Consider the following 25,382-nt stretch of genomic DNA (forward strand, 5'->3'; position numbering starts at 1 on the left):
TAGTAGTATTCACCTCCCACCCACCCCATTCATGCCTCCTTTTCAGTTTCTATTTTAAGCAGCATGACATTCCACAGATCCTGTAATATGAAGTCACACCTACAGAAAGTCAGCAACCAGACCCATCTGCTCAGCAAATTACAATACTGAATTAGAGCAGTATGAATGCCTCTAAAAAAATAAGCAAATACCTACAGTTGAGGTGGGGAAAAGAACATCCTGTTAATCTCACTTCACAAAACAACATGCATTTCAAGATCCCCACTTTCTGACAGCAATTATGGCCAATGTGGCCTTCTCCTACTGTATGACTGTCAGGCAGTCACGTGGCTTAAAAGCACTCCTGCGTTTGGTACAGTATGATCCACAATGATTGCAGGAAACCTCCCATTTCTTCAGGCAACTTTTTTTTGGAGTCTAAAGCCAAACCATCAAAGTCTGAAATTTTTAAATGATGTTTTGGCCCCAGAAAGATAAGATTAACATAGGGCTACATCATACTGGGATAAGCCCATCATAACATTTAGGCTTTGTACAAAACCTTTTACAACCACAAACCCCCACAACTTTTGTGATGGCACCAATTACAGAATGCACACATCATCACCACCACCACCACACACTTTCTCAAGAGAAAAGAAGCAGTTCATTTGTTACAAAAGCAATCTGCTCAACACGAAAAAGGAGACCCACACACACCTATAGCCAGGTTATCATTCATCGCACAAGCAAATTATAATCAATTTTCATTTTCCAGCTAAAATGCTGACACAAACTGTCACACCAGTTCAGTTCAAATTAAAAAGAAACTATTCTCTGCTTTTGGAAATCCAAATGTTTTAACACCATTTATTTTTAAATGCATACCCATATGCAAGCCAATAGAAACAGACCACTGTGGCTAGAAGTGTTAATACGTTTAAAACTGTTGAATAAGATTAAAATTACAGTAACAAAAAATGTTGGATACAAGAAATAAAAAGGCTATTTACCATACTATCATAAAACTATTATACTGTTGCAAACTAAATTAAGTTTCTATGACCCCTTAATGGCACCAAAAGCTGTCTTATTACTTTCTTATTCAATCAAAGCACACACACACACACACACACACACACATCGTTACAACAGTAGAGTTAGGCTGAGCTCATATTTCCAATAACAATAATAACAGAAAACAACAACTCTGCACAGAACTATCATGTAGGTGATCTTTCCAATGCGGCATCATCTGCGTCACAATTAAATGCACCTGTACCTATTCATACCTTTTAGATGTACGTACACCCACCTCAACCACCTGTTGATACTGTAATAGAAGAGTACTGAAGAGTTCCCCTCCCCAACCATAAAAAACAAAACGCTATTCGCTACTACCTGTGAGATGAACACATGACAATGTCTGAGATTTGATGCCAGGTACAGCCTGCATCACACCAGCAGTGCAGCGAATATCCCAGAAAGACAATTAACTGTCTGAGGACATTACTAACCGCTACCGGTATGCATAAGCGATTGGATCTCACAAAAACAACGAATAAAATGCGACCCTCGAAAACCAGGCAAGTTTGAAAACACAGTATACAATTCAAGTGCACGATCATAATTAAAAATAATTAAAACAAACCTAATATTGATTGTACTTGTTATACAACGATGCAGTGTTTTGTTTTTATGTCATTACTGATTGCTACAGAAATTGCAAAGATGAATAATGTTTACCGTTATGGATTTGAAGAAAGCAGCCAGAAGGTTGTCATTGTCCTTATTGGGCGGTGACAATAACAAAGTAAATAACAAGCTTCTCTTTTCTTATTTTGTAGTGATAAGTGAGTTTAAAAAGATGGCCAATCTGGGGAGGTTTGAAAAGAAAACGTTCCGAGTCAAGAAAGAGCTGAGCGGAAATAATCCAGCAGCAGGAGGGAGGGGGTAGGTTAGACCGGGGAGACTGACTGGATAAGTATCCAATAAGCACTAAGAAAGCGTAAAACCACGCCGAATGACTGGGGTTTGAAGGAATGACAACACAGTTAAGAGGCGTGGACAGAACAGAAACGCTTTGTTGGGCCAGAAAATATGCATGGCAACGGATTGACAGGCAGAATGCGAGACCAATTGAAAACGACTGGGAAAGGCCAGGGCGGTAGAACCCTCCCCCCCACCTCTTTTTTACTCCTTTGTATTAACCAGTCGAGAAGCAGTAGCAATTAAATTGAGATCCAATGCACTAAAAACATGTAATCATTTTCCATCAATACATAAATGCTTGAGGTTGTCAACCTGGTCTCAGAGCAAAATAAAATACACAAAACATTTAATTTATATCCAAAAATCCTGTATCAGTGATTTGGGCAGGGTTCGTTTAAGATAGCGTATAGATTTATAACTGCAGATGAATAAAAGCAAAGTCAATAATGAGGTTTATGTTTCTTGATCTTAACATTCATTCTCTGTATGAATTAATTCACTTGAAGCTTTCATTCACTTCAAAACTGTACATATTTGTCCTTTTCCCTCTGCAAGTTTTTTCTAACTTCCTGCTGATTATCTAATGCTCGGGTTTCTAATGATTTCCAAATATTTAAAAATGCTTTCCAAGTGTTTTGTAATTCTGGTACTTAATGCACAGTACTCAAATTAGAAATGGAATATATTTTTGTAATATCTAAATATATTAATGTGTGAATTTAATTTATTATACAATTAATTAATTAATTTACTTAATATATATCTTAAATTTACCACATCTCAGCTGATACGCTGAAGATATAGATCAACCTTTTAGTTTGTCTGTTAATGGGCAGATTCTCCCTAGTGGGTAAACTAAACCTCTGTCTGCAACATTAATCACATTCTGAAACATTATCTGCTCTTGGGAAAAGTCATGTTTGGGCAGGATTCACATCCATTAGCAATGTACAGCATGGTTATAAAAAACAAACGTATAGTAGTCTATTACTGTTAAAAACAATATATAGCTAACTTCACTTTATATATATATATATATATATATATATATATATATATATATATATATATATATATATATATAATTACTTTTATGAAGATTCCTTCACATTGATCAACATTTAAACCGTATTGTGACAAGGTACTCGTGTCACATGTGTGGGTAACCACATTGAAAGACAGGGAGACATGGGACTTGGAGTTGAAACGCTGGCACAGGCGCGCAGCAGGATTTATTGAACACAATACAGAAAGTAAACAAATGGTTCAGGTGACGCTACCAACAATGGTAACGCACAGAGAACACATAAGACAGGCAGACAGCAAGTCTCAACTGAGCACCTGTCTGTAAACAATCATTTGATCAAACATAACTCCAAAAAGCACACAAAACAAACCTGTTTTCCACATATAAATTACACCAACACTAATTTCCCCTGTGCAGGGTAATCGCCCTGCTACAGGTATGTTTAAAAGAAAACAGTAAAGAAATGACAAAGGAAAGAATGTACACTTACATACTGAATACAGTTCATGTCCTTTTTCTTGAAAAACTATCCAGCGTAGACTGCTCCTCACACCCGTTGCCTGGTTGCAGTTTTGTGAAGATGAAGGACAGGCAACGATTGCATTCGTCATGCATGATTCGTACTACAATAGGTAATCTTTCAATCAGCGTTATCTTTGAATTAGTCAACCATGGTCTTTGTTTTCACTGAGAGAATAACACACTTGACACTGGAGAAAGTTCAGTGTCAGTCAGTACTGAGATCATTGTATCCGGGTCAATCCTGTACGTGATCGTTCTAATAGGGCTAATTTGCATTGAAAAAATCGGTTCTTGCTGTTGGGATCATTAAAAACGGGTGTTTGTTATAAGAAAGGTTCGTTATAGTGAAGTTAGCCTGTATGTGTATATATATATACACACATATACAACTGTACTGTATTGGTTTTGTTGGTACAGTACTATATTTTCAACAGAAGTAGTATTTAATTCATAACGATATGATATGATATATGTGTCGTCTCTTTAAAAGAGACGACACATGCATACATACATACTTTTAAATCTGGTACGTATTGTAGCAGTATGTAAAATTCCCCATTAACAACCCAACAGCAAAATGAAATCAAAATGTTCCCCACTGAGAACTGCGTACAACGTAAAAGGTAATACAATTTAACAAAAGATTTTAAAAAAAAATTTTCCAGAATTAAAACAGTATCCAAAGTCAGTTTTCAAATTTGCAGAATATAGTGCTTGATAAGGCCCTAATGTCACAGTTCACTTGCAAATGAAAATGCACAAAAACAACTAAAGAGAACAAATTAAAAAAAAAAAAAAAAAAAACACACGACAGGATCTAAAACAGTTTAATGATTAACTGTTACATTACTGTAGGTTGTCTTCGCTTTGTTTTGGCTGCATTTTCGTCAGGTGAAACTGGAGGAAGCGCTGTATAACTACACAGACTGATTCGGCAAAAAAAAAAAAAAAAAACGCAGGCTGTGATGGATATTCAGATAAATTATACCATTGAGATGGGCTTTGAATCAGAAATCTGAAATCTGAGTCGGAAATCACGTGTGATGGGTAAGTGCATTAATTTGTTATATATATATGTATATATAATGGGTATTGATTTTATTTTTAATACAAGGGCAGTAAATGGCGACTGACGTGTATCTGGGTAACAGATATCCGCGTGCTGACTGTGTGTATATATATATATAGTTAATTAAAAAAATTAAAAAAAAACTTGAAATGAGTTTCCAATTCAGATGTATAATTGTAAATGTATTAATGTATTAACAGAAGGAATGCTTTTATTATGAAATGCTATTTCAACATGTCTGTCCATGTCTCTGCAATAGTCTGGATCAGGTCCATGGAGAAAGATGCTTCTTTAGGTCACGCAGAGGTCAACCTGGCAAATGTGGACCACAGCTTTTTTTGTTGTTGTTGTTTACCTCTGATATATGTTTTAATGCTACTGTAGTAGTGTTTAAAAGAGGCAGTATCCCCTTACAGTATGCAAAAGCTATCAGAAACATCAGCAGTGAATGACTCGCCAGCGAATCGTTTCTCACACAGCTGGCCACCATAGGTTGACAGATTTCCTAATGTATTGGAGCACATCCTCTCTCCCACTAGCACAGGACACCCAGGGACTGACATAGCGACTGCCCGTATGATTTCTAAAAGGTGATGTACCATACTTAGAGACAGCTCATCGAAGCTTCAGATCCACTGCAGTCAGGTAATAACCGTAAGATTTTCAGTTACAAAATGCTGATTCATTAAATAAAAATAAAAAACAGCCTGGGACAAAAATTATACCACAGCTTTATCCCATAGTAATTGGCTTTGTTGTAATCAGGCGACAGTTTCTATAATGATCTGATAAATCCATTGAGATAAAAGGGTAATATTTATTATTCTACCATTTGTAATAAAGATAAAACAATGCTTTAAAATGAGTATTATCAGCATTATCACTGCCTCTTATCACTGTGCTAATCTGCTGATAGTTTAGGTTTTTTCTTGTTTTATTTTTACTTCAATTTGGAATTTGGAATTTGCAGTTTTTTAACTAATACACAAGAGTACTGATTTAAACTTGAGGTCAACACGGATACCTGAAAACCCTGGTACCCGTCAGGTTTTAAATTACCCGACTGTACCCAGGTCTCTTTTTACTACCCGGGTTTCGATTTATTAATTAGAGAATTTAATGAAAATGTAGAAAATATGACAATACAGTTGTAAGCGCGAGTCTCTGGCCGGCGTAATAAAGACAACGTTAAAACAAGCTTTTGAATTAAGCCTTTTCTTAACTGACAGGATATCAATGTTTTACAGAAAACAATAACACACAGCGAGCGGCAAGTGCACCTTAATAATAATAACTGTGGCGACTATTCTCAGGAACTAAATCAGAAACAAAACATAACAACACCCTGTGGGTTTATGTCAGTGATAACTCTGTGATCCATTAATAATAACCATGTGGCTTCCACTACAGAATGCTTTATCTGAAGATATTGCGCAGATATAGTTTCTTACCAAAAAAATTAGCCTTTATTTATAAATAAATAAGCAAAAAAATAAAATAATGTGGAGCACATTAAGTGTGTGCTTCCTCCTTTGAATGAAATATTTCCTAGGCAGAGTTTGCACATTCCGTTTTCTCCTGCTTGGTAAATAAATTCCACCCAGTCCTTTGCTTGGGTGCCATTGTTATGTATTCACAAGACAGAATTTAGTGATGATCAGGAGGGGCACTTCATTGTTAACCAAACAGATGCACATGTCTCACGCGACTGCCGTCAAAACCCAGCTGGCTCAATTTACGGTAGCTATTGCGACAGTCCATAACGTAATAGCGGTGCTGTACGACTGCATTAGTTTAAAAACTGAACAGAACAGCCATGTTAACAACAACAACAACAACAACAACAACAACAGCGGAACATGGCCAATACATGTCGCAAAGAATCCAGCAGCGTGATGCGCATTTAACATTAATGACTTCAATAATTATTATTATTATTATTATTATTATTATGGAAAAAAGGTTACACAAGTCTACAGATCTTAAGGGACTAAATGTTTACTATATAGTATTTAAATATGTATCATGCACTTAAAACATTAATATATGTGTGTGTTGTTTTTTTTTTTTTTATTAATCATTACCTGAAAAAGATCCAGGTATCTGGGTATTTTTCACAGCGGGTACCCGGTTCCACATTTTCTACCTGTGACCACCTCTAATTTAAACTTATTTGCTTCACTGCCCTTAGTAGCAGTCCTAACACCAGGAAGTTTGACGTGACGCAGCAATTGTGATTTCTTTATAAAAGGTCTATATATGAAGAAAAAAAAAGTTGATGGTTGATTGTTGAAAGAAGAAAAAAATAACACTATAACAATGTAAGTAGATAGGGTTTTTTTTAATTTTATTTTTGTATGGACTATATATGTTAGGAATTTTAGTATTTTTTGTCACATTTCCCCTCTTAACAGTGCTTTTTTTGACAGAGACAAGATGTTTATTCAAATATGACATCCTCTGACTCTCACATTATCTTATGTATCTATACAAACACCCCTTATTGATTTACAATTATAAGTGCAGTCCTGTTGCATTTTGTTTTTACTATACAAGTTTACCAACCATACACTGGTAACCCCTTTTAATGAAGTGACCTATAGGTCTCATTATTTGTAAAGTGATTTGTGTGTGTGATACATCATTTCCCTTGAGTGAGGGGAACAAATTGATCTGTGCCTTGAAGTGTCTGGAAACACTATGAAAATGAATCCATACATTCTGCCTCTCAGCTCCTTAGCTCTGGAATGTACTGCCAAATGGAGTACAGGAAATTGGAGGCTTGCTCAAATGCAAGCAGAAGACGACTCATCCATTTTAACCACTGGACCACACTAAGGAGGCAGTGTGGCCAACCTCTGTAAAGTGCTTTGTGGTAGTCCACTATGAAAGGCGCTATATAAAAAATAAGATTATATATATATATATATATATATATATATATATATATATATATATATATATATATATATATATATATATATATATATATATTATATTTTGAATGTTTACTAACCAGAACTGTCATACTATTGTAAAATCAGCATGATGATCTCATTCGGATTATCTTCGATTACCTTCGACGGTGATGTACCGATAAATCTTTTTTTTTTTAAATCAGACACAGAGATTTGACTTGCTGTTTTGATGCCAATGAATGCATTGGCTTTCCAGTTTGATAGGATATCAGGTTGAAACAAGACAACCTCCCTCCCCCAAAAAACTAAAAAGCAGACCAACCTCTTCAGGTCATAGCTGCCAACAAACAAGTTAAATCAACAAAGTACCATAGCCTGCTGTGTAAAACCCATGGAAGCAGCCAGATTTACATGCTTTCACATTTGCTGCTGTTTGGTTTGTTGGATTTATTTTGTTTGTTGGGTTGGATTTATGTTTTACCTTTTTGCCCCACAGAACTGCCTTGGTGCCCCTGAATCTTCACGCCCAATGAAGGCAACATTGCCTTGCCCTTCATGACCTTAATTTCATGCCCTGTTTTATTAATGACTGCACAAAACATTCACTCTATTTTCAGAGCTGGACTGCCCCACCCACAACTACATTCACTTTTAAACTGACTTTCTCGCAGTGTTTTCCACATTCTTCCACAGTTGCACACGCTTACAAAGAAGCTTTTGAACAAAGATTACAATGAAGAATCAACTCCAGATATGTAATGTACAGTGAAATACCACCATTAAGGAAAGGGGTCTTAAAGAGAGCTTGTCCAAATAGAGGTATGGGCTGCTTGAAAGCAGTTACAGTATAGAGCAAGGCAGAAACGTATTTGATGCTTAAATTCAATAAGCAAGGTTTTCATGTTTGAGATAAAACCCTCTGATGTGTTTCACAGAATCTCATTAAATCATAAAATAACATAAAAGTCCCAACGTTATACAGTAAGTAACTGAAATACTGAACAAGCTTCACAACATAAAATAAGAGCTATCAGTATCCTGAAAAAGCAAATCACCATAGTCTGCGTCTACTGATAATGGAATCACAAATGGATATGTGTAAACGTATGTGTGAAGTCTGTCTATATTACTGAATGGTAAGGCCTAGATAAATTAAAATGTATGCACATGTTTTACTTGCGTTTGTGACGGTATGATGGAAAAGTTAAATGACCATGACATATATCATGGTCATCAACAGTATGTACAGAATAGTATACAGTATACTATAGTATAATGTTACTGCCAAGTTTCATGACAATTGGATAAGCTGTTCTCAAGATAAGTGGAAAAGTGTGAAGTACAGATTGGGATGACCACCTTCACTACTGCATATCCCCTTTGCAGTGGATTTCACCCCAGGCAGGGGACATTAAAACCACACTCCTGATCTAATTAATCTGAATACCATACTGTAGCTCAGTTGCATAAAAAAAAATATGTAAAACGGGCCAGACTATCCGTTTAGTAAACATACTGTAAAGAGCAGGAAGTTGTGCAATTATCTGACCTGTGTTAGAGTTGAAAGACATTATAAATATGTGGTTTCAGTAAAAAAAAAAAAAAAAAAAAAAAGCATTCCAGTGAGCTGTGAATCCTCAGCTTTAAATGGTCAAAGTCTTGAATCGGGCACTAAGCAGTGGTTACTGCTTGTATCTTCTGCCAACAATACTGGAAGGGAGTGTTCCATTTTTTTTTTACTTTGTGCAACAATGGCAACCCTCACAAATCAAGCTACCGATCTGATGTAACTATTCACTTCAGCTCTAGAAACAGTCCTGTTCAGCTCTAGAAACAGTCCTGTTCAGCTCTAGAAACAGTCCTGTTAGTGTTGATGTCGTTTTATATTTCTGCTTTACCAGGTTAAACAATAAACAAGGATATTAAATATATCTGTTTAAAGCATTTGCATCACACATTCTTCTCTTTCAAGCTTCCTAATAAGGTTTGCAAATGCAAAGCTTCATTTCATACCACAAACGCATTACTACTACATTTAATACAGTTAAAATAGTTGTAATTGAAATAAAAGTGGACACACATACAGTACAGTGGGCCTTATAAAAGAATGAGAATGGAATTTGCCAGGAAGTATGGGGAAGATGGAGAACATAACCCTGCACTATAAAAAAAGGGTTGCAACATAATGACGTAACATTGTTTTCTATCTCATCCATTATTATTAGAATTCAGGAAGCTATAGAAATCTTTAAGAATTTTCCTCTATATTACGGAAATTGCACGCTCAGGCTTATCACTGAAAAAATCAATGGGCAGTCTCTTTACCACCGCCAAAACCACAGAATGACACCTCATGCACGTCACCCGTGACATTTCTCCTTGACATGCTTATGCACTCCTCAACAATACCACAAGTGTGAGCAGTGACACATTCCAATAGGATTAAGGTGTCATGCCAGGCATCATTTACGGTGGGCTAAACAACCCACATTTGTGCTGTCACTACAGAAGCAGGCTCCAGTACTGTAATGCACATTTTTTTCACAGAAACAGAGATGATTGAAGACACATACTGGATTTTTTCTGAACCTCAAATCAAACTTTTGGGAAGTAATCAGCTCTTGGTTTGTTTGCTTTCTTAATATTTATGAAAGTAATTTTTTCCTGAATAAACATCAAACCTAAGGGAGATTGCTTGAGGGGTGTCAGCACTGCCTTCATGGTGTCTAAGCCTACCAAGTGCCTAGGGAGACCTGTAGCCTTGGCAGAATATTGCATGAATTCAACTATTAGTGTGATAGTGGTGTGCTTACATCATGTACAGTAAATGACTTGCTCTGGAGAAGGGGATCAAATCAAAACCAAAATCAGGCCTCCAGCAGCAAGGGGTCAGTGCACCTGCCTATTCGTTTTCATATTAAAACAGGAATGACTGTTTAAAACACGCCATTGCACAATTTAAAACGAAGGCAGTATAAAAATATACAAAAAACATAATGAAACTTAGATAATGATGTTAGTTACAGCATACATGTTGTAGGCCTATATACCCCTGCATAAGGACGATAATGAAGGCCTACAAGAAGCAGTTTTAAATGGGAAAGACATTCCCCAAACAATGGACTTACTTAAGAAGCACTCCAGACCAGCTTCTTCCTTATACAGGAAAAACGTGACACAAATATAAATTATAAACACACACACACTCAACACTGCAGAAACCTGATCCACACCCATTAATTACTCAAGCCCTGAACAACATTTATACAGTACTTACTGCAGCGCTTGCAACCATTTCTGCCCCAAGGGCCAATGCTACAATGATACAAACCCTGGAAGCTGACATTTAATAGAATAAGGGAGTAAGTAAATATAGTATTTGCTCATTACTTGCTTAGGCTTGTTTTGTGACATTGGGTCAGATTTACTAAGCTTTTGTTCTGGACTGTGTCAAGTTTGCTCCACAAATAAAACAGAAAATACTTCCAACATTTACAAAGGAAAGCAAACCTCACTAAGGCTATCCTGATACAGTATGCACCAATTCAAAATACATAAAAACCACTATAGAAAGGGTAGTGGTAAACAGCATAGCATCCCTGGGGGCTTAATATCGATATAGATTTAATTGTTTGTAAAACAAATGAGGTAAAAAAAAAATATATATATATATATATATTGCAGGTGTTGGGGTCCAATACAAACCTGCTATATATCAAGGGCTGCGATATAGCGAGAGACCCATAGAAAAACAAATAGGCTAATAACAAATACTGTACAACCACTCCTTCGTTTTATCGGGTGCATCAGGGTCCAATATACAGTGGTTTGCAGAAGTATTCACCCCCCTGCAAAGTTTTCACATTTTGCTGGCACCTAAGCGTACTCCATGACGCTTTTTCAAATTAGACTTTACATGTAGAATCTGCACAAACTACTCCACATTGATACAGTTAAAAAATGCATATAGAATATAAATAAGTAAGATTTACAGAGAAAAACATTGCATAAGTATTCAACCCCTTGCTACTACAGCCCTAAATCAGCTCAGGTTCAAATGATTTGTTTGAAAATGGTTTCAGCCTGTATGTACTCAAAGTGGTTTAACTTGTAGATAATTTCCCTCAGGTATATAAAGACTTTCAAGCTGCAACTCACATAGTGATCCAACAAAGACCAAGGGGCTTTCGAAACAAGTCAGGGATAAAGTGGTAGAGAGGCAGAGAGCAGTTGAAGGGTACAAGAAAATTTCAAAGACGCTGATTATCCCTCTCAGCACAGTGAAGTCAATCATTAAGAAGTGGAAGATGCATCATACCACCCAGACACTACCCAGATCACGTTGCCCTCCCAAACTCAGACACGCAGGAAACTGGTACAGGATTTCACTCTGAAGCCAACAATGACCTTGAGAGGTCTGCAAAGTTCTGTGTCTGAGATGGGAGTCAGTGTTCACACATCAACAATAAGCCGGTCCCTACACAAAGCTAGCCTGTATGGACGGGTGGCAAGAAAGAAGCTATTACTCAAAAAGACTCATCTTAAAGCACGTATAGAGTTTGCGAAAAAGCATGTAGATGATACTACAGACATGTGGAAAATTGTTTTTCGGTCTAAATTCCAAGCGTTACGTCTGGCGCAAGCCCAACACTGCACATCACCCAGTCAACACCATCCCAACTGTCAAGCATGGTGGTGACAGCATCATGTTATGGGGATGCTTCTCTTTAGCAGGGACTGGGAAGCTTGTCAGGATAGAGGGGAGAATGGATGGTGCAAAGTACAGGCGAATGCTTGAGGAAAACCTGTTTGAGTCAGCCAAGACTCTGAAACTGGAGAGGAAATTCACATTTCAGCAGGACAATGACCCGAAGCACAAAGCCAAGGCCACACTGGAGTGGTTAAACAAGAAGAGAATTAGTGTTCTTGAGTGGCCCAGTCAGTCCTGACTTGAATCTAATACAAAATTTGTGGCGAGAGTTGAAGATGGCAGTCCATTGACGATCCCCAACAAACTTATCAGAACTGGAGCAATTTCCCCGTGAAAAATTGGCAAAAAATTCACCATCCTACTGTGCAAAGCTAGTAGAGACCTATCCAAAAAGACTCATAGCAGTAATTGCTGCAAAAGGTGCTTCTACCAAGTACTGACTTAAGGGGCCGAATACTTATGCAACCAGTAAATTTCATTTTGTACATTTTCTTTGCAAGTTTTGCTGACATTTAACCTCCTCCTCATATAACAGTGTTCGGTTTAACCACTATAGCTTTGAATAAAAAAAAATGTGTTTGAAAAACTGTGCATACATTATTTGTAATTCAACAAAATGTGAAAACTTTGCACGGGGGTGAATACTTCTGGAAACCACTGTAAATCCTCTACGCAACACGCTTTTTCTCATTTTTCATATAAAAAGCAGCATACTGTTTTGCTGTCTGCTCTGGCAAAAATAGTACAAGTGAGTTAATTTTGTCTTATAATCAAACTTGACCGTGATAATTACAGAATACAGTGGTGTGCTGAGTATAAAGTCAATAACTATAAGTGTTAGATCTATATTGTTTCAAATTGGGGTGGGGGGGGGGGGTTCTACTGTATACACAAAACATAATACCAGCACACTAATTAGTATTCCAGTGCCCCAGAAGAAAGCAAAGAGACCAGTGTACTGTACAGGTCAAACCATGTTGTGTTTGTTTACACCATAGTCTATGGAAGGTTAAATGAAGAAAGCAAAGATGAACATCTTCAGCGGACATACTGCACAGCAAGCTAATAAAAACTGACCACTGGAAAGGAAAGTTAAGCAAGCTGGTGTGTGGGCAGGAGTATAGCTGTGTCAAGAGTGTGTGGTTTCTTGCTAACAAAGGCAATCAACACTAAGCAACAGAGATCAAATGCAGTCATTCAAAAACAAACAACAACTCATCACCATTTAGAGTTAGTATCTTGAATTTAGGAGGATGACCAGTTCGCCGTAGGACCTTCAGCGTTGCAGGCCAAACATACAAAGGAGGAACAAGACTACTCATAAAATGATAGGAGGTACTGTAGCACTGTGATGCAGACTGTATAACGATACATTAGAAATTCACAGAACTGTCATCCACTGATAAGGAATTTCAATTGCAAAGCACAACTACACCACAGATTACCACAGAATATTATCTTTAAAACAAACAAAAAAAAAAAACAAGGTGAGAAAAAACAAACAAAATATCTATACATTCAATATTTAGGATGTTTACAATAACAATAAAGTAACTATTTACTGGGTCTAACGGCAATACAACCCTGATTATCAGGCATTACCATGGCAACTGACATCACCTGCAGCTTGGACTCAACTTCACAATCCGCTCAGCTTCTATAATGCCCTTTAAATAGGATTCTATTAATTTATTATGATGGGCCATTGTACACCACTGTACTATATGAAAAAATAATGTCAGAATTTGAAGGAAAAAGAAAATGCTTTAGACAGGACCGCCTTTGTAATACTGCTGCTCTGAGTGAGTTAGAGCCGAAACATAACAATGCTTATGATGAAGTTACTCCTTTGTTTTGCTCCCTTGTGTACTGTATGCTGCGCTATTTCCATGCCACTTACTGTATTGGGTGTCTCCTCCACCCAATTGTTTTTAAACTCGGAGAACAATATAGGCTGTCTCTGGCCGGCAGTGGGAAACCTCTACCAAATCTGTAGGAGAAATCAAGGACCACCCCTGAGGAGCAACACATACACACTAATCCACTGGAAAGGCCTGTCTGAACTCCATAGGAGCTTTGTTTATGTAACCTTTTGATGTATTGACAAATAGCCTACGAACGTTTACCCACATTACCTATGAAAAGCACAGTTCCTTCAGCAGTTTTCTATAGAAAGCCTGGATTTTGTTTTTCCCTGACAATTTATTGACAAAAGGGTGCAATTTCTGTTAAACTAATCCTTCTCAAAGCTCACTTATTACTACAGTAGAATTACTGTATGGGCAGCAAAACACTAAAAACCCTAAAAGGAAAACAAGATGGTAGAATATTCAAAGTACAAGTTTGCCAATTAAATACCACTTTACAAAAGATTTTATCATTTAAAAAATGTTTTGAGCAACCAATTAGCCACTGAATTGTGTTATTAACGAGGGTGATAATGTAAGGCATTTTGTGTCATCATAGTTCTGTTGTGCTACTAGTTGGAAGGTCTTTCTTAGGTTAAGGATTTTGTGCTTTACTGACTTTTAAAGCACTAAAGCCATGGTCTTTGAAAACGAAATGCAATTTTCAACAACGTATCTTATTTGTTATTTAATATTCTTTTTTTTTTTTAATCCAGGGCATGGCCGACTGAGATCACTTCACCAATGAGGCTCTTAAAAGAAAACAGCAAACATATACATTACATAGACTAGACGTACTTAAACTAAAGCAAACCCAGTTAAAGAATAAGGAATAAACAAATTGCAAACTGTGTTCTAAGCACATGACAATGTTAGTGTTGCACAGGTGATTTCCAGTCTAACGGGTTTATAATGACTTCTTTAGGAAGTGAAGTATAAAAAAACCCAGCTTGCTTCAGCTGACGTTAAAGGAAACCACAGCCCGAATACAGCAAGCTGAAACGGTGCCCAAAGCACCACTGTGCTCTATCTGCCCTGTTCTGAGTAAGGTTTTCTGCCCTAGTCTATCATCCTTTTATATTTCCTTAGGTAGATAATTAAATAATGATAACGGTAATACGATACACGATGCAAGTAAATACCATGAACATACATAACTTGTTTGTTACAGCTGGTTCCGGTGCTAGCCTAGCTACAGTAGGCACAGTCGCTACAGTGTAACCGAAAGTAAGAGAAAGATTCTTCTTTCTGGGGTGGGATATTCTTACGAGCAACATCCCATCCCTCAACCGTCCTATCAAAGACGTCACTGCTGCACCAATGACAATGTAACGATAACTCGTTTCGCAGCTTTATTATTAAACATTCAGCTGGGATAACACCCTTGATTCGCAAGTCACATATAATACAGCAGTCTACCATCTGTCCACGTCTCTTTGCACGGATACAACACAGCCCCCAGGTTATGTCATAATGTCTTAGATTAGACTGATCGTCTCTAATGATATAGCACAAATCCGGGATACCTGTCAAACACTTGAATAAGGTAATGATCACATCAGGTAATTAACATCTACATATTCTACATACTGTAACTTACTGTGAATGTGATACTGTGATCACACCTCTGAAAACTCACCATTAGCACATACAATACACATACAGTACAGAATGCTGCATATTTAGTACATTACAGCACGTACATATCCGGTTAATCGCCTTGCATTGGATAACATCTGCGCAAGGGAACCACTTTCCCACACTCGATTAGACTGAACAAAAAAAGCAAACACGCTTTCACAAGTAGAAATATGCGGTGTCTTTAGTCTTACCGTTTACGTCCTGGGATTTTTCTTCAAATGCTTTGCAATTCGCGTTTGAAGATGTTGAACCATGCGACCTTGTTACTGTTCTACTCCGTTTTTGTGAGATTAAATGAATAAAACATTTTAAAATGCTTCTTCCAGAGACCTCCTCTCCCTTGTGGCTCTGATCTCCAGGAAGTGATATGATGTCAGCAACTACAAAACATCTCGCCACCTCGTCCTGCCTCCACATCCAGGAAGTCATGGACGGATACAGTGTATAGATTTGCTTCAAGGGGGGACTCATTTGACAATAAAAAAACAGACATAAAGCATTAGTAGGTTTGGGAAGAATGCTAGTCTATTGGGAGAGGTCAAAGAGAAGACCAAAGGGAAAATATTGCCAATAACAATCACAAATATATATCTTCATAATTAAAGATGTCGTTTTTTTAAAAAAAAAATCTCATAATTATGAAAAGGTTACATTTACTCACATGTTTATAGAGAGCAAAATGTTGCCTCTAACGTTAATAAATGACAGTAAGATATAATAGGATAATTGCTGCTCACTGCTGCTGTAAACTTAATACTAGTGTTCCGGTTGTTCACAATGGTAGGGTGTGGCATTACAACATTTTGTTAAATCTACAGCTATGGCCAAAAGTTTGGCATCACCTAGAATTTTAGGAATAACTATCTGAACATAATCTTTTGTTTAACATCATGGAATCAAAGAATGATAAGTCTAGAAGCCATAATAGTATTTCATGTTAGATTTCAATTTATTTATTTATTTTTCGTTCTTGGAAAACTACAACGCGGTATGTAATTCAATATGTTAACGTAACATTATTCAGCAGGTTTCATTCGACTTTATAAAGCAACGTTTGTTAATTCTATAGAATAGTGTGATGCAAAACTTTTGGTCATAGCTGTATGACTTGCACTATTCGCCCTGTGGGAACGTTGTTGTTCCTTCTTTTTGCCCTGAAACTTCAGCAAGGAATGTTAAACCCATTAAATACCAAATACATTTTTCTTTTGAAAAAAAAACAGAACACGTATTTATGTAATTTACTATATACTAAACCCATATTTCTTCACAGAAAAAAATATTTCGTTTAGTAAAGGTGCAAACAGTTCTATGTATGAAGGCATCAAAATTTGATGGCTACTTGTGAATTGTCAAAATGTCATACCTTGGCAATTATTTGTTGAATGTACCGAAATGTGATGGGTGCAGAACAACTGTCAAATGTTCATACTTGTCAGTTCTGTGTATGCATGTGCCAAAAGTGTATGGCTGCCATTTTGACAATCAAATGTCATACCTAGGCAATTCTCTTTATTGAACATACCATAATTTGATGGGTACTGGCAGGTGCTAGTTCCACCTGCCAATACCAGCTTTTCATATCCAGCGAGCTGAACCATGACAAGCCAGCTACCATGTCCAGGGACTCGTCAATGCAGGGCAAGGGGTTGGAGTCTTTGCAGGTGACTTTGTTCAGCTGTCGTTCCTTAGGACCATGACAACAGGCGCAGCCCATGGACTGTCAGATGGCTCAGTCAGGTTTGCCACCCGCATTTCCCCCAGAACCCTCTCCGCTTCGTCCCCTGTCTCGATGTTGCACCTTTTGCACCAGGTGGGTCCGGCCCACTCCCTCCGGCCGGGTCGTGATGCAATGCTGGAACTCTAGCATCAGCTCCTGCAGATGGCTCTGCTGTTCTTGCAAAGCCCCTCACAGCTGCAGCACCAAACTGCATTTACTGCCGCTGGAGTGATGTCGTGGCTGGTAAGCTGGCAAGTTGTTAGCACAGGTCGGCCTGACCGTGGGCCAAGGATGGCTGGCGGTAGAGCTCACAAGCCTCTGTGGGGTCGCCCCGGGGAGTTGCTGGTTGTTCTGTTGGTAGCTGGCAGTAGCAAGCTGGGAGGCTGGGTTGAGCCCCCCAGGGGGGTTGACTGGTTGTCCTGGGAAAGTCAGAGCCAGACCCGGGCCCCCATGGAACTGGAAGACCCCTTTCTTGACCCAATATGCAGGGATCCTGGACGGCTGCAACCCGACTTCATGGCTCATGATCATCCCCACGACCTGGATCTCTATGGCCCGCTTCCCCCTCATTGGCGACAGGCCTTCATTGGCGACAGGCCCTCAGTCACTGTAGTAGGTTCCAGTCTGTGCTGTTGGCTCCCGATGGTCTGTATCTTATCATTACCTGTTGTGCACTTTCAGTCGTTATATATAGGTCTCCATATATAAGTGTCCAGTTTTGGAATAAGCCAAGTACCAAAACATTTTCATCACACTGAAATAGATGCTGATCCCTTTATTCTAACTTGTCTGGTTCTGACAAATCTGCACAATGACTAATGGCTGCAAATAACTTAATAATATTTACTGAAACCTTGAAACTGACATACATATCCAGGAATCAAAATGATACAATCATGTTATCAGTAGTACTGTAAGGGGGTTAAAACAAACACAAAAAGGCTTTCATTAAATGATAATAGTACTTGCTTTAATTATTGTGTATGACATGGTTTTAATCTAGGTAACACCATCTTACTGTTGGTTCATTAGGTGACATTAGGTGACATTTTGAACACTGCAATATTTTGTATTTTCTTAGCATTCCTAAATGTTGTCATACCACTGTCAAACCAGAAGTCCAAGCTAAGACAATTACGTGTTTTATTTTTTGGCAATGTACCCAATGAATGCAAGTGATGGAGAGCCAGGGAAGAGGGACAGCATGTAACAACATAAAGCAATATAGAAACACAACGTAAATACATGAAACATATCAGCAGCAAATAGCAGTTACTACAATTTGCAGAAAGGTTCAATGATTATATAAAAGAGTGAGGTATACATGAAATGGTTTCCCTTAAATCTATTTCAGTTTGAGATCGATCACTCCCATAAGAGGTGGATTCCACATTTGAGGAATATGGTGATATTTCAGCTGTTTTTAAAATACATCTATCCAACTGTTGATCCAATGTGTTCCATCCTTTCTCCCTTTTGTCCCACAGGGATACAAGACTTATGTTGCTTGTTCATTATAATTGACTCAAAGTGGGTAGCCTTCCCCAGACCAATGTGTTTGATCTTGAGTGCTTCTTTCTATGCCCACTACTCTGATCCCTGCAATCTATAACTCTGGCACCTTCCGGGCCGTGGAAGAATACCCTATTAGTTATACTTTGCCCATATGACACTCATTGGCAACAAATAAGTTAAGAGATTGGTATTCTTTTGTTTCCACTTGTTTTTACTGAATAAATCTTCATAATTGTACATTTTTATAAACCCCTAATATATAATACTGTGACTGTTAAAAAGAAAAGTAGTTATTTTCAATCAGACATGATTCAACAATATATTCAGTACCATTTTTGGCCATTCTGTAATCCCCATTGAAGATAGGGATTACATTTTACAAATAGCTTACATTTAAAAAAACCTCTTAAGTCTTGAAGCAGCTAACTTCATAATGCTTTCAACCTTTGTAAACCAGAGATTTCCAATTATATTATGAAAAAAAATGAAACAATCTATCAGTATATTCAGAAGGGATTGGTAAAACTCAATCAATACAAGGATACACATTCACAGTTAACACTGAAGGATTCAGCATGCCAATTATACATAGAAACTACCAACATGAGGAGGCAGTGTGGTCCAGTGGTTAAAGTCAAGGGCTTGTAATTGTGTGACCCTGAGCAAGTCACTTAACCTCCTTGTGCTCCGTCCTGTGGATGAGATGTTAAATCAGTGTCCTATTGTAAGTGACTCTGCATATAATGCACAGTTCTTTGTGATGCTGGTCCACTATGAAAGACACTATATAAAAATAAAGATATAATTATTATTATATTAACTGTGGTGAATTCCAGGTTTGGTTATTGTCTGTATTAATGTGCCAGGATAACATCACACCTTATACAGCTGTCACATTTTGTATTACAGAAATAAAACTAATTGAACTTCTGATTGGATGTAGATTGGTACCAAATTGGTATTTGTCATTTAACCTACAATACAATCAAAGACCAAACAAAAGGGGACTGAAGCAGATGAAATAGATAAGTAAGGCTATACAAGCAGAATTACCTCAACAGTTATAGGGATTGTGTGTGAGAACACTTACTGGCTTGCCTGGGAGCACATGACTGCCTTAGTGACATGAACCCTTGCAGACTTGTAGGCCTGTGGCCTATTTCATCTATCATTTGGACCAAACAGAGTCTGAATTTAAACTGGTTTGATCTCGGCCTGTTGCCTATGGAAGCAAACAGGACTCATTTCAGACACTGTTTGGTATAGCTGCTGAGTTTCAGTGTTTTTGTAAAGTATACTTCAGAGGTTTCATATATATACGTATACAGTATTTGATTGGTCAAACGTATGGACAAACAGGCCCACCAATAGACCCCAGAATCTAATAATCATGTACCAGGGTTTCATCATAACTGGATAAGTGGTTTTCCAGATATAGGGAACAATGTAAAGAGTAGAGATGTAGGTATGACCACCTCCACTGTATCCTAGCCACTGGGAATTCTACCCACTGCAAGGCATAAAAATAATAACATTGCTTTAGTAACTTCTATTATCCTGATTCCATTTTGGACTCAAGTTTCCTCCATACATACAGACGTGCTCAAATTTGTTGGTACCCTTACAGCTCATTGAAATAATGCTTCATTCCTCCTGAAAAGTGATGAAATTAAAAGCTATTTTATCATGTATACTTGCATGCCTTTGGTATGTCATAGAATAAAGCAAAGAAGCTGTGAAAAGAGATGAATTATTGCTTATTCTACAAAGATATTCTAAAATGGCCTGGACACATTTGTTGGTACCCCTTAGAAAAGATAATAAATAATTGGATTATAGTGATATTTCAAACTAATTAGTTTCTTTAATTAGTATCACACATGTCTCCAATCTTGTAATCAGTCATTCAGCCTATTTAAATGGAGAAAAGTAGTCACTGTGCTGTTTGGTATCATTGGGTGCACCACACTGAACATGGACCAGAGAAAGCAAAGGAGAGAGTTGTCTGAGGAGATCAGAAAGAACATAATAGACACGCATGGTAAAGGTAAAGGCTACAAGACCATCTCCAAGCAGCTTGATGTTCCTGTGACAACAGTTGCAAATATTATTAAGAAGTTTAAGGTCCATGGAACTGTAGCCAACCTCCCTGGGCGCGGCCGCAAGAGGAAAATCGACCCCAGATTGAACAGAAGGATAGTGCGAATGGTAGAAAAAGAACCAAGGATAACTGCCAAAGAGATACAAGCTGAACTCCAAGGTGAAGGTACGTCAGTTTCTGATCGCATCATCCGTCGCTTTTTGAGCGAAAGTGGGCTCCATGGAAGAAGACCCAGGAGGACTCCACTTTTGAAAGAAAAACATAAAAAAGCCAGACTGGAATTTACTAAAATGCATATTGACAAGCCACAAGCCTTCTGGGAGAATGTCCTTTGGACAGATGAGTCAAAACTGGAGCTTTTTGGCAAGTCACATCAGCTCTATGTTCACAGATGAAAAAATGAAGCTTCCAAAGAAAAGAACACTATACCTACAGTGAAACATGGAGAAGGCTCGGTTATGTTTTGGGGCTGCTTTGCTGCGCCTGGCACAGGGTGCCTTGAATCTGTGCAGGGCACAATGAAATCTCAAGACTATCAAGGCATTCTGGAGCGAAACGTACTGCCCAGTGTCAGAAAGCTCTGTCTCAGTCGCAGGTCATGGGTCCTCCAACAGGATAATGACCCAAAACACACAGCTAAAAGCACCCAAGAATGGATAAGAACAAAACATTGGACTATTCTGAAGTGGCCTTCTATGAGTCCTGATCTGAATCCTATCGAACATCTATGGAAAGAGATGAAACTTGCAGTCTGGAGAAGGCACCCATCAAACCTGAGACAGCTGGAGCAGTTTACTCAGGAAGAGTGGGCCAAACTACCTGTTAACAGGTGCAGAAGTCTCATTGAGAGCTACAGAAAATGTTTAATTGCAGTGATTGCCTCTAAAGGTTGTGCAACAAAATATTAGGTTAGCGGTCCCATCATTTTTGTCCATGCCATTTTCATTTGTTTTATTATTTACAATATTATGTTGAATAAAAAATCAAAAGCAAAGCCTGATTTCTATTAAATATGGAATAAACAATGGTGGATGCCAATTACTTTTGTCAGTTTCAAGTTATTTCAGAGAAAATTGTGCATTATTCTTTTTTTGTGGAGGGGTACCAACAAATTTGAGCACGTCTGTAAATTAATACTTTACAGTCGTTTGTAGTAACTACAGTCTTAGATCGCACTCATTTTTGTATTTTATGGTTCCTAAAGTGTGTACTGAGGTTGATAAAAGATCATTTGCTTATTTTGCTCCATGGTCTTGGAATGAATTACAGTCTAAACTTAAGTTGCAGTCCCAAATAACTTTAGTACAATTCAAGAGTAAGCTGCATGATTATCCAATCGAGAGTTGTGCTTGTTTTGAGTAGTTGATTACACCTGTCACAAACTGATTGTCACTAACTGATTGTTTATTGTAGTGAGTATGACTTGTATTTTATTTTTGTATTTGCTACCTTTCTTGGCTAGGTCTCACTTGCAAAAGAGGTTTTAATCTCAATGTGATTCAGAACACTTGGATACCTTTTCTCAATATTTGTGACTAGTTCCTAAACTATGTAAAATAATCATGGTTGTCAGTAAGACTAAAGTAAAACATAGAAGAAACATGTGTTTCAGCTAGTGCCTTCTTCAGACTGAATACTTTGATACTTTAACCCATGGCAATCACAAGTGACAAAAATAATTGATGTCGTCTCTCTAAAAGAAGTCCATCCCTCTAAAATGTGTATTCTTACATTACTTTCATTAAAATTATTTCTTAAATCTCACCTGTCGAGTATTTCTATTCACTATTTAGGTCTCAAGTGTGCAATCTGCAATTCTTTTAAGAATCACATGCATTTTTAAAAACATGACATCTGGTATTACACAGATCAATTATTTCTCTGTTTGCTTGCCTTGCTTCCAGAAACATGTGACTTTCCTTCCTAGGTCATTTGACCTCAGCAGTGTCTTTTGGGTCTGAGCATGTTACTGGCTGCAAAACAAGTCATTTATTAGGGGAAGCAGCTTGTTGGAGTCTGACAGAGAAGAAAACCCTGAATGGGTGGGGAGAATGTCACTCCAGGTGAAATGACTAGGAAAGAGCAAGACTATCTGAATGCAAGGCTTCTTTCAAATCTACACATTTTAGGAATATATAGTGAATGGATTTGCATAACGTGAACAATTTATTATTTTATTTGCTACCATCCCTTTAATGCACCATCAGGAAAAAAAATAAATATCTGAGTTAGAGTTTAGTTAATTGATTTGGCACGGAATGACCCTCTTTTCTACTGCAGTGATTTGAAGTGCTGTTATCTCTGCACATCAATAGTTAGATACTGAAGTACTTACATAGTTAAGAGAGTCTGCACATCTTGGCTCGTACAGTCTAGGAAAGGGTCTAGTCTGATTGCCCAAAGAAAAGCTATTAGAGCCAAAAAGCACTTATAGTAGATATTTGATAAGGGGTAAATTGGTTGTTTGGATGGTTTCGCAATAAAAGTACATTAAGGCTTTTGTTCATAATTTGTCAGCCAGACTTCGAGCCCAGGTGGGGTTTTTTTTTCCCCAAAAAGTTTTTATCTCTGCAATGTCTTGCCATTATTAGAAAATGTTTTTTTGGACTGATTTCAGCTGGATGCCTGAATCAATGGGTACCTTGTATTGCCAGAGCACGTCCATCACCGTTGTCAATGTAACCTTTCCCTCAGTTGTCCATTTTCTTTTGGCAATATTGTGTCTTTTACACCCCAGAATCCATCAAGTATACAGTAAAGTTTATATATAGATTACGATAACCTAATACAGTGTATTTGTAAATAATGATTTATCCTGGTGTAATTAATGTGTATACTTTGCTTGTGACATTGTAACATTAATTTAACTGGCTATCAGCATTTTAAACACAATTTGAAAACACATGGTAAAATACAGTTACATGTTGTATGGTAAATCATGATTTAGTTTGTTTACATGCAGTAATGAGCACAAACAACATGGAAAACTAATGGAAAACTACACGTGAACAAGCTTTCAAAGCTTGTTAAAGTGCGCAAATATAAAATTTCACAAAGAGAAGATACTGTATGCTTTTGAAAAGTGAAAGCAGATGCCTATCGTAAGCTTTATTTTGAAATAACAAGTAATCACTATAGGCACTCTGAATGATGAAACATTACCATTGACATTAACCACATCAATATTTAAAGTGAAAATGTACAGGTAGTAAGTACAAACACCATGAAGCTCACAGTTGAACTCCATGGGTAATGAGAATACAAAGGGTTATTACAGGTATCTCATCTAGCAGCACTGACAATGGTGTATGTGGGTGTATTATTCAGATGAGGCCAGGCTTAGTTAAGTCCAGTCATTTTTTTAAAAACATCTCATTTTCTCTCCTAGTCAGTGGCTCACTGCATGTGGAGGCTTCATAACACAAAAATAAATAATTATCAAAATAAATTATTGATATATTGTTATTTAACAAAGCAGTACAATATTACATAAATAAGCAACTAACCAACTACATGTACTGTATAATGTTGAAACCAGTTAAAGAAATGCTAACCACGATTTTGAAATCCATTATTTAACCTATTATTAGGTCTATCAATACTATAACTGTCCCTCTTTTTTCCCTGCATAGGAGATGGCAGTCTTAGAAGATGGAAAATCAAAGATGCAGGTTATACTTGTCTTCAGTTTTTATGTAGACTAGGCTTCCATACATTATTATTATTATTATTATTATTATTATTATTATATAAACATAGATACAATCCTAAAAGTAAAAATGCACGTGGATGCATATTAAGATATTTTTCATAGAAATCTGTTTTTTTAAGTTATTCCTCCTTGTCGGTAGATGGAGCTGTACATATCTGCTCTACGTTTTTAGGACGCTATAAGCATTCTTTACCATTGTTGTTGATGTTGTGTGACCTTTCACCCTTAAATCCCCAATTGTTTTCTTTTTTCTCTCAGGTAACCAGGCGGAAGTTGATGTTGTTTAAAAGGGAGGCGGTAAATGTGTATTGTGGAGCGGGTAGAAAACGGTTAATTATGTGTTTGTTAACTGAATTACCGAGGTAGTGGAACAGGCAGCCTGGTTCAGAGGGGCGTGACAGAAAAGAGAAGCTGGTAGTGAAGCGTAAATTGGACAGTATTTAAAAAAAAAAAAATCACCGTGGAAGGAAAATGGGATCCAAATCAGATCAGTTGCTGATTGTTGTCTCCATTCTAGAAGGTACTGTACAAATGTAAATCTGTAATATATTTTATGGCTCTGGTTTTG

General features: G+C 37.4%; 2 protein-coding genes across 7 annotated transcripts in view; one reads left to right on the forward strand and one right to left on the reverse strand.

The window, feature by feature from the left end:
* The window catches only part of LOC131698744 (casein kinase I), a 55,611-nt gene extending 39,504 nt beyond the window's left edge, over window positions 1-16,107 (reverse strand). Inside the window, exon 1 of one of the 3 annotated variants that reach the window (XM_058992458.1) lies at window positions 15,958-16,107. The gene's annotated coding sequence lies outside the window, so the exon portion shown is untranslated. Of the gene's footprint in view, window positions 1-1,725; window positions 1,941-15,957 lie in introns of those variants that run through there. The other 2 variants (XM_058992465.1, XM_058992461.1) reach the window with 2 other exon arrangements.
* Window positions 16,108-25,015: 8,908 nt separating this feature from the next.
* Window positions 25,016-25,382, forward strand: part of LOC117973210 (centrosomal protein of 120 kDa) — a 30,446-nt gene continuing 30,079 nt past the window's right edge. For 2 of the 4 annotated variants that reach the window (XM_034924678.2, XM_058992473.1), the window contains exon 1: window positions 25,016-25,334. In XM_034924678.2, coding sequence (XP_034780569.2) covers window positions 25,286-25,334 — 49 coding nt within the window. In that variant the 5' untranslated portion in view covers window positions 25,016-25,285. The remainder of the gene's footprint in view (window positions 25,335-25,382) is intronic. The other 2 variants (XM_034924681.2, XM_034924683.2) reach the window with 2 other exon arrangements.

This window comes from Acipenser ruthenus, chromosome 2 (genome assembly GCF_902713425.1).
Source record: "Acipenser ruthenus chromosome 2, fAciRut3.2 maternal haplotype, whole genome shotgun sequence".
Lineage (NCBI taxonomy): Eukaryota > Metazoa > Chordata > Actinopteri > Acipenseriformes > Acipenseridae > Acipenser > Acipenser ruthenus.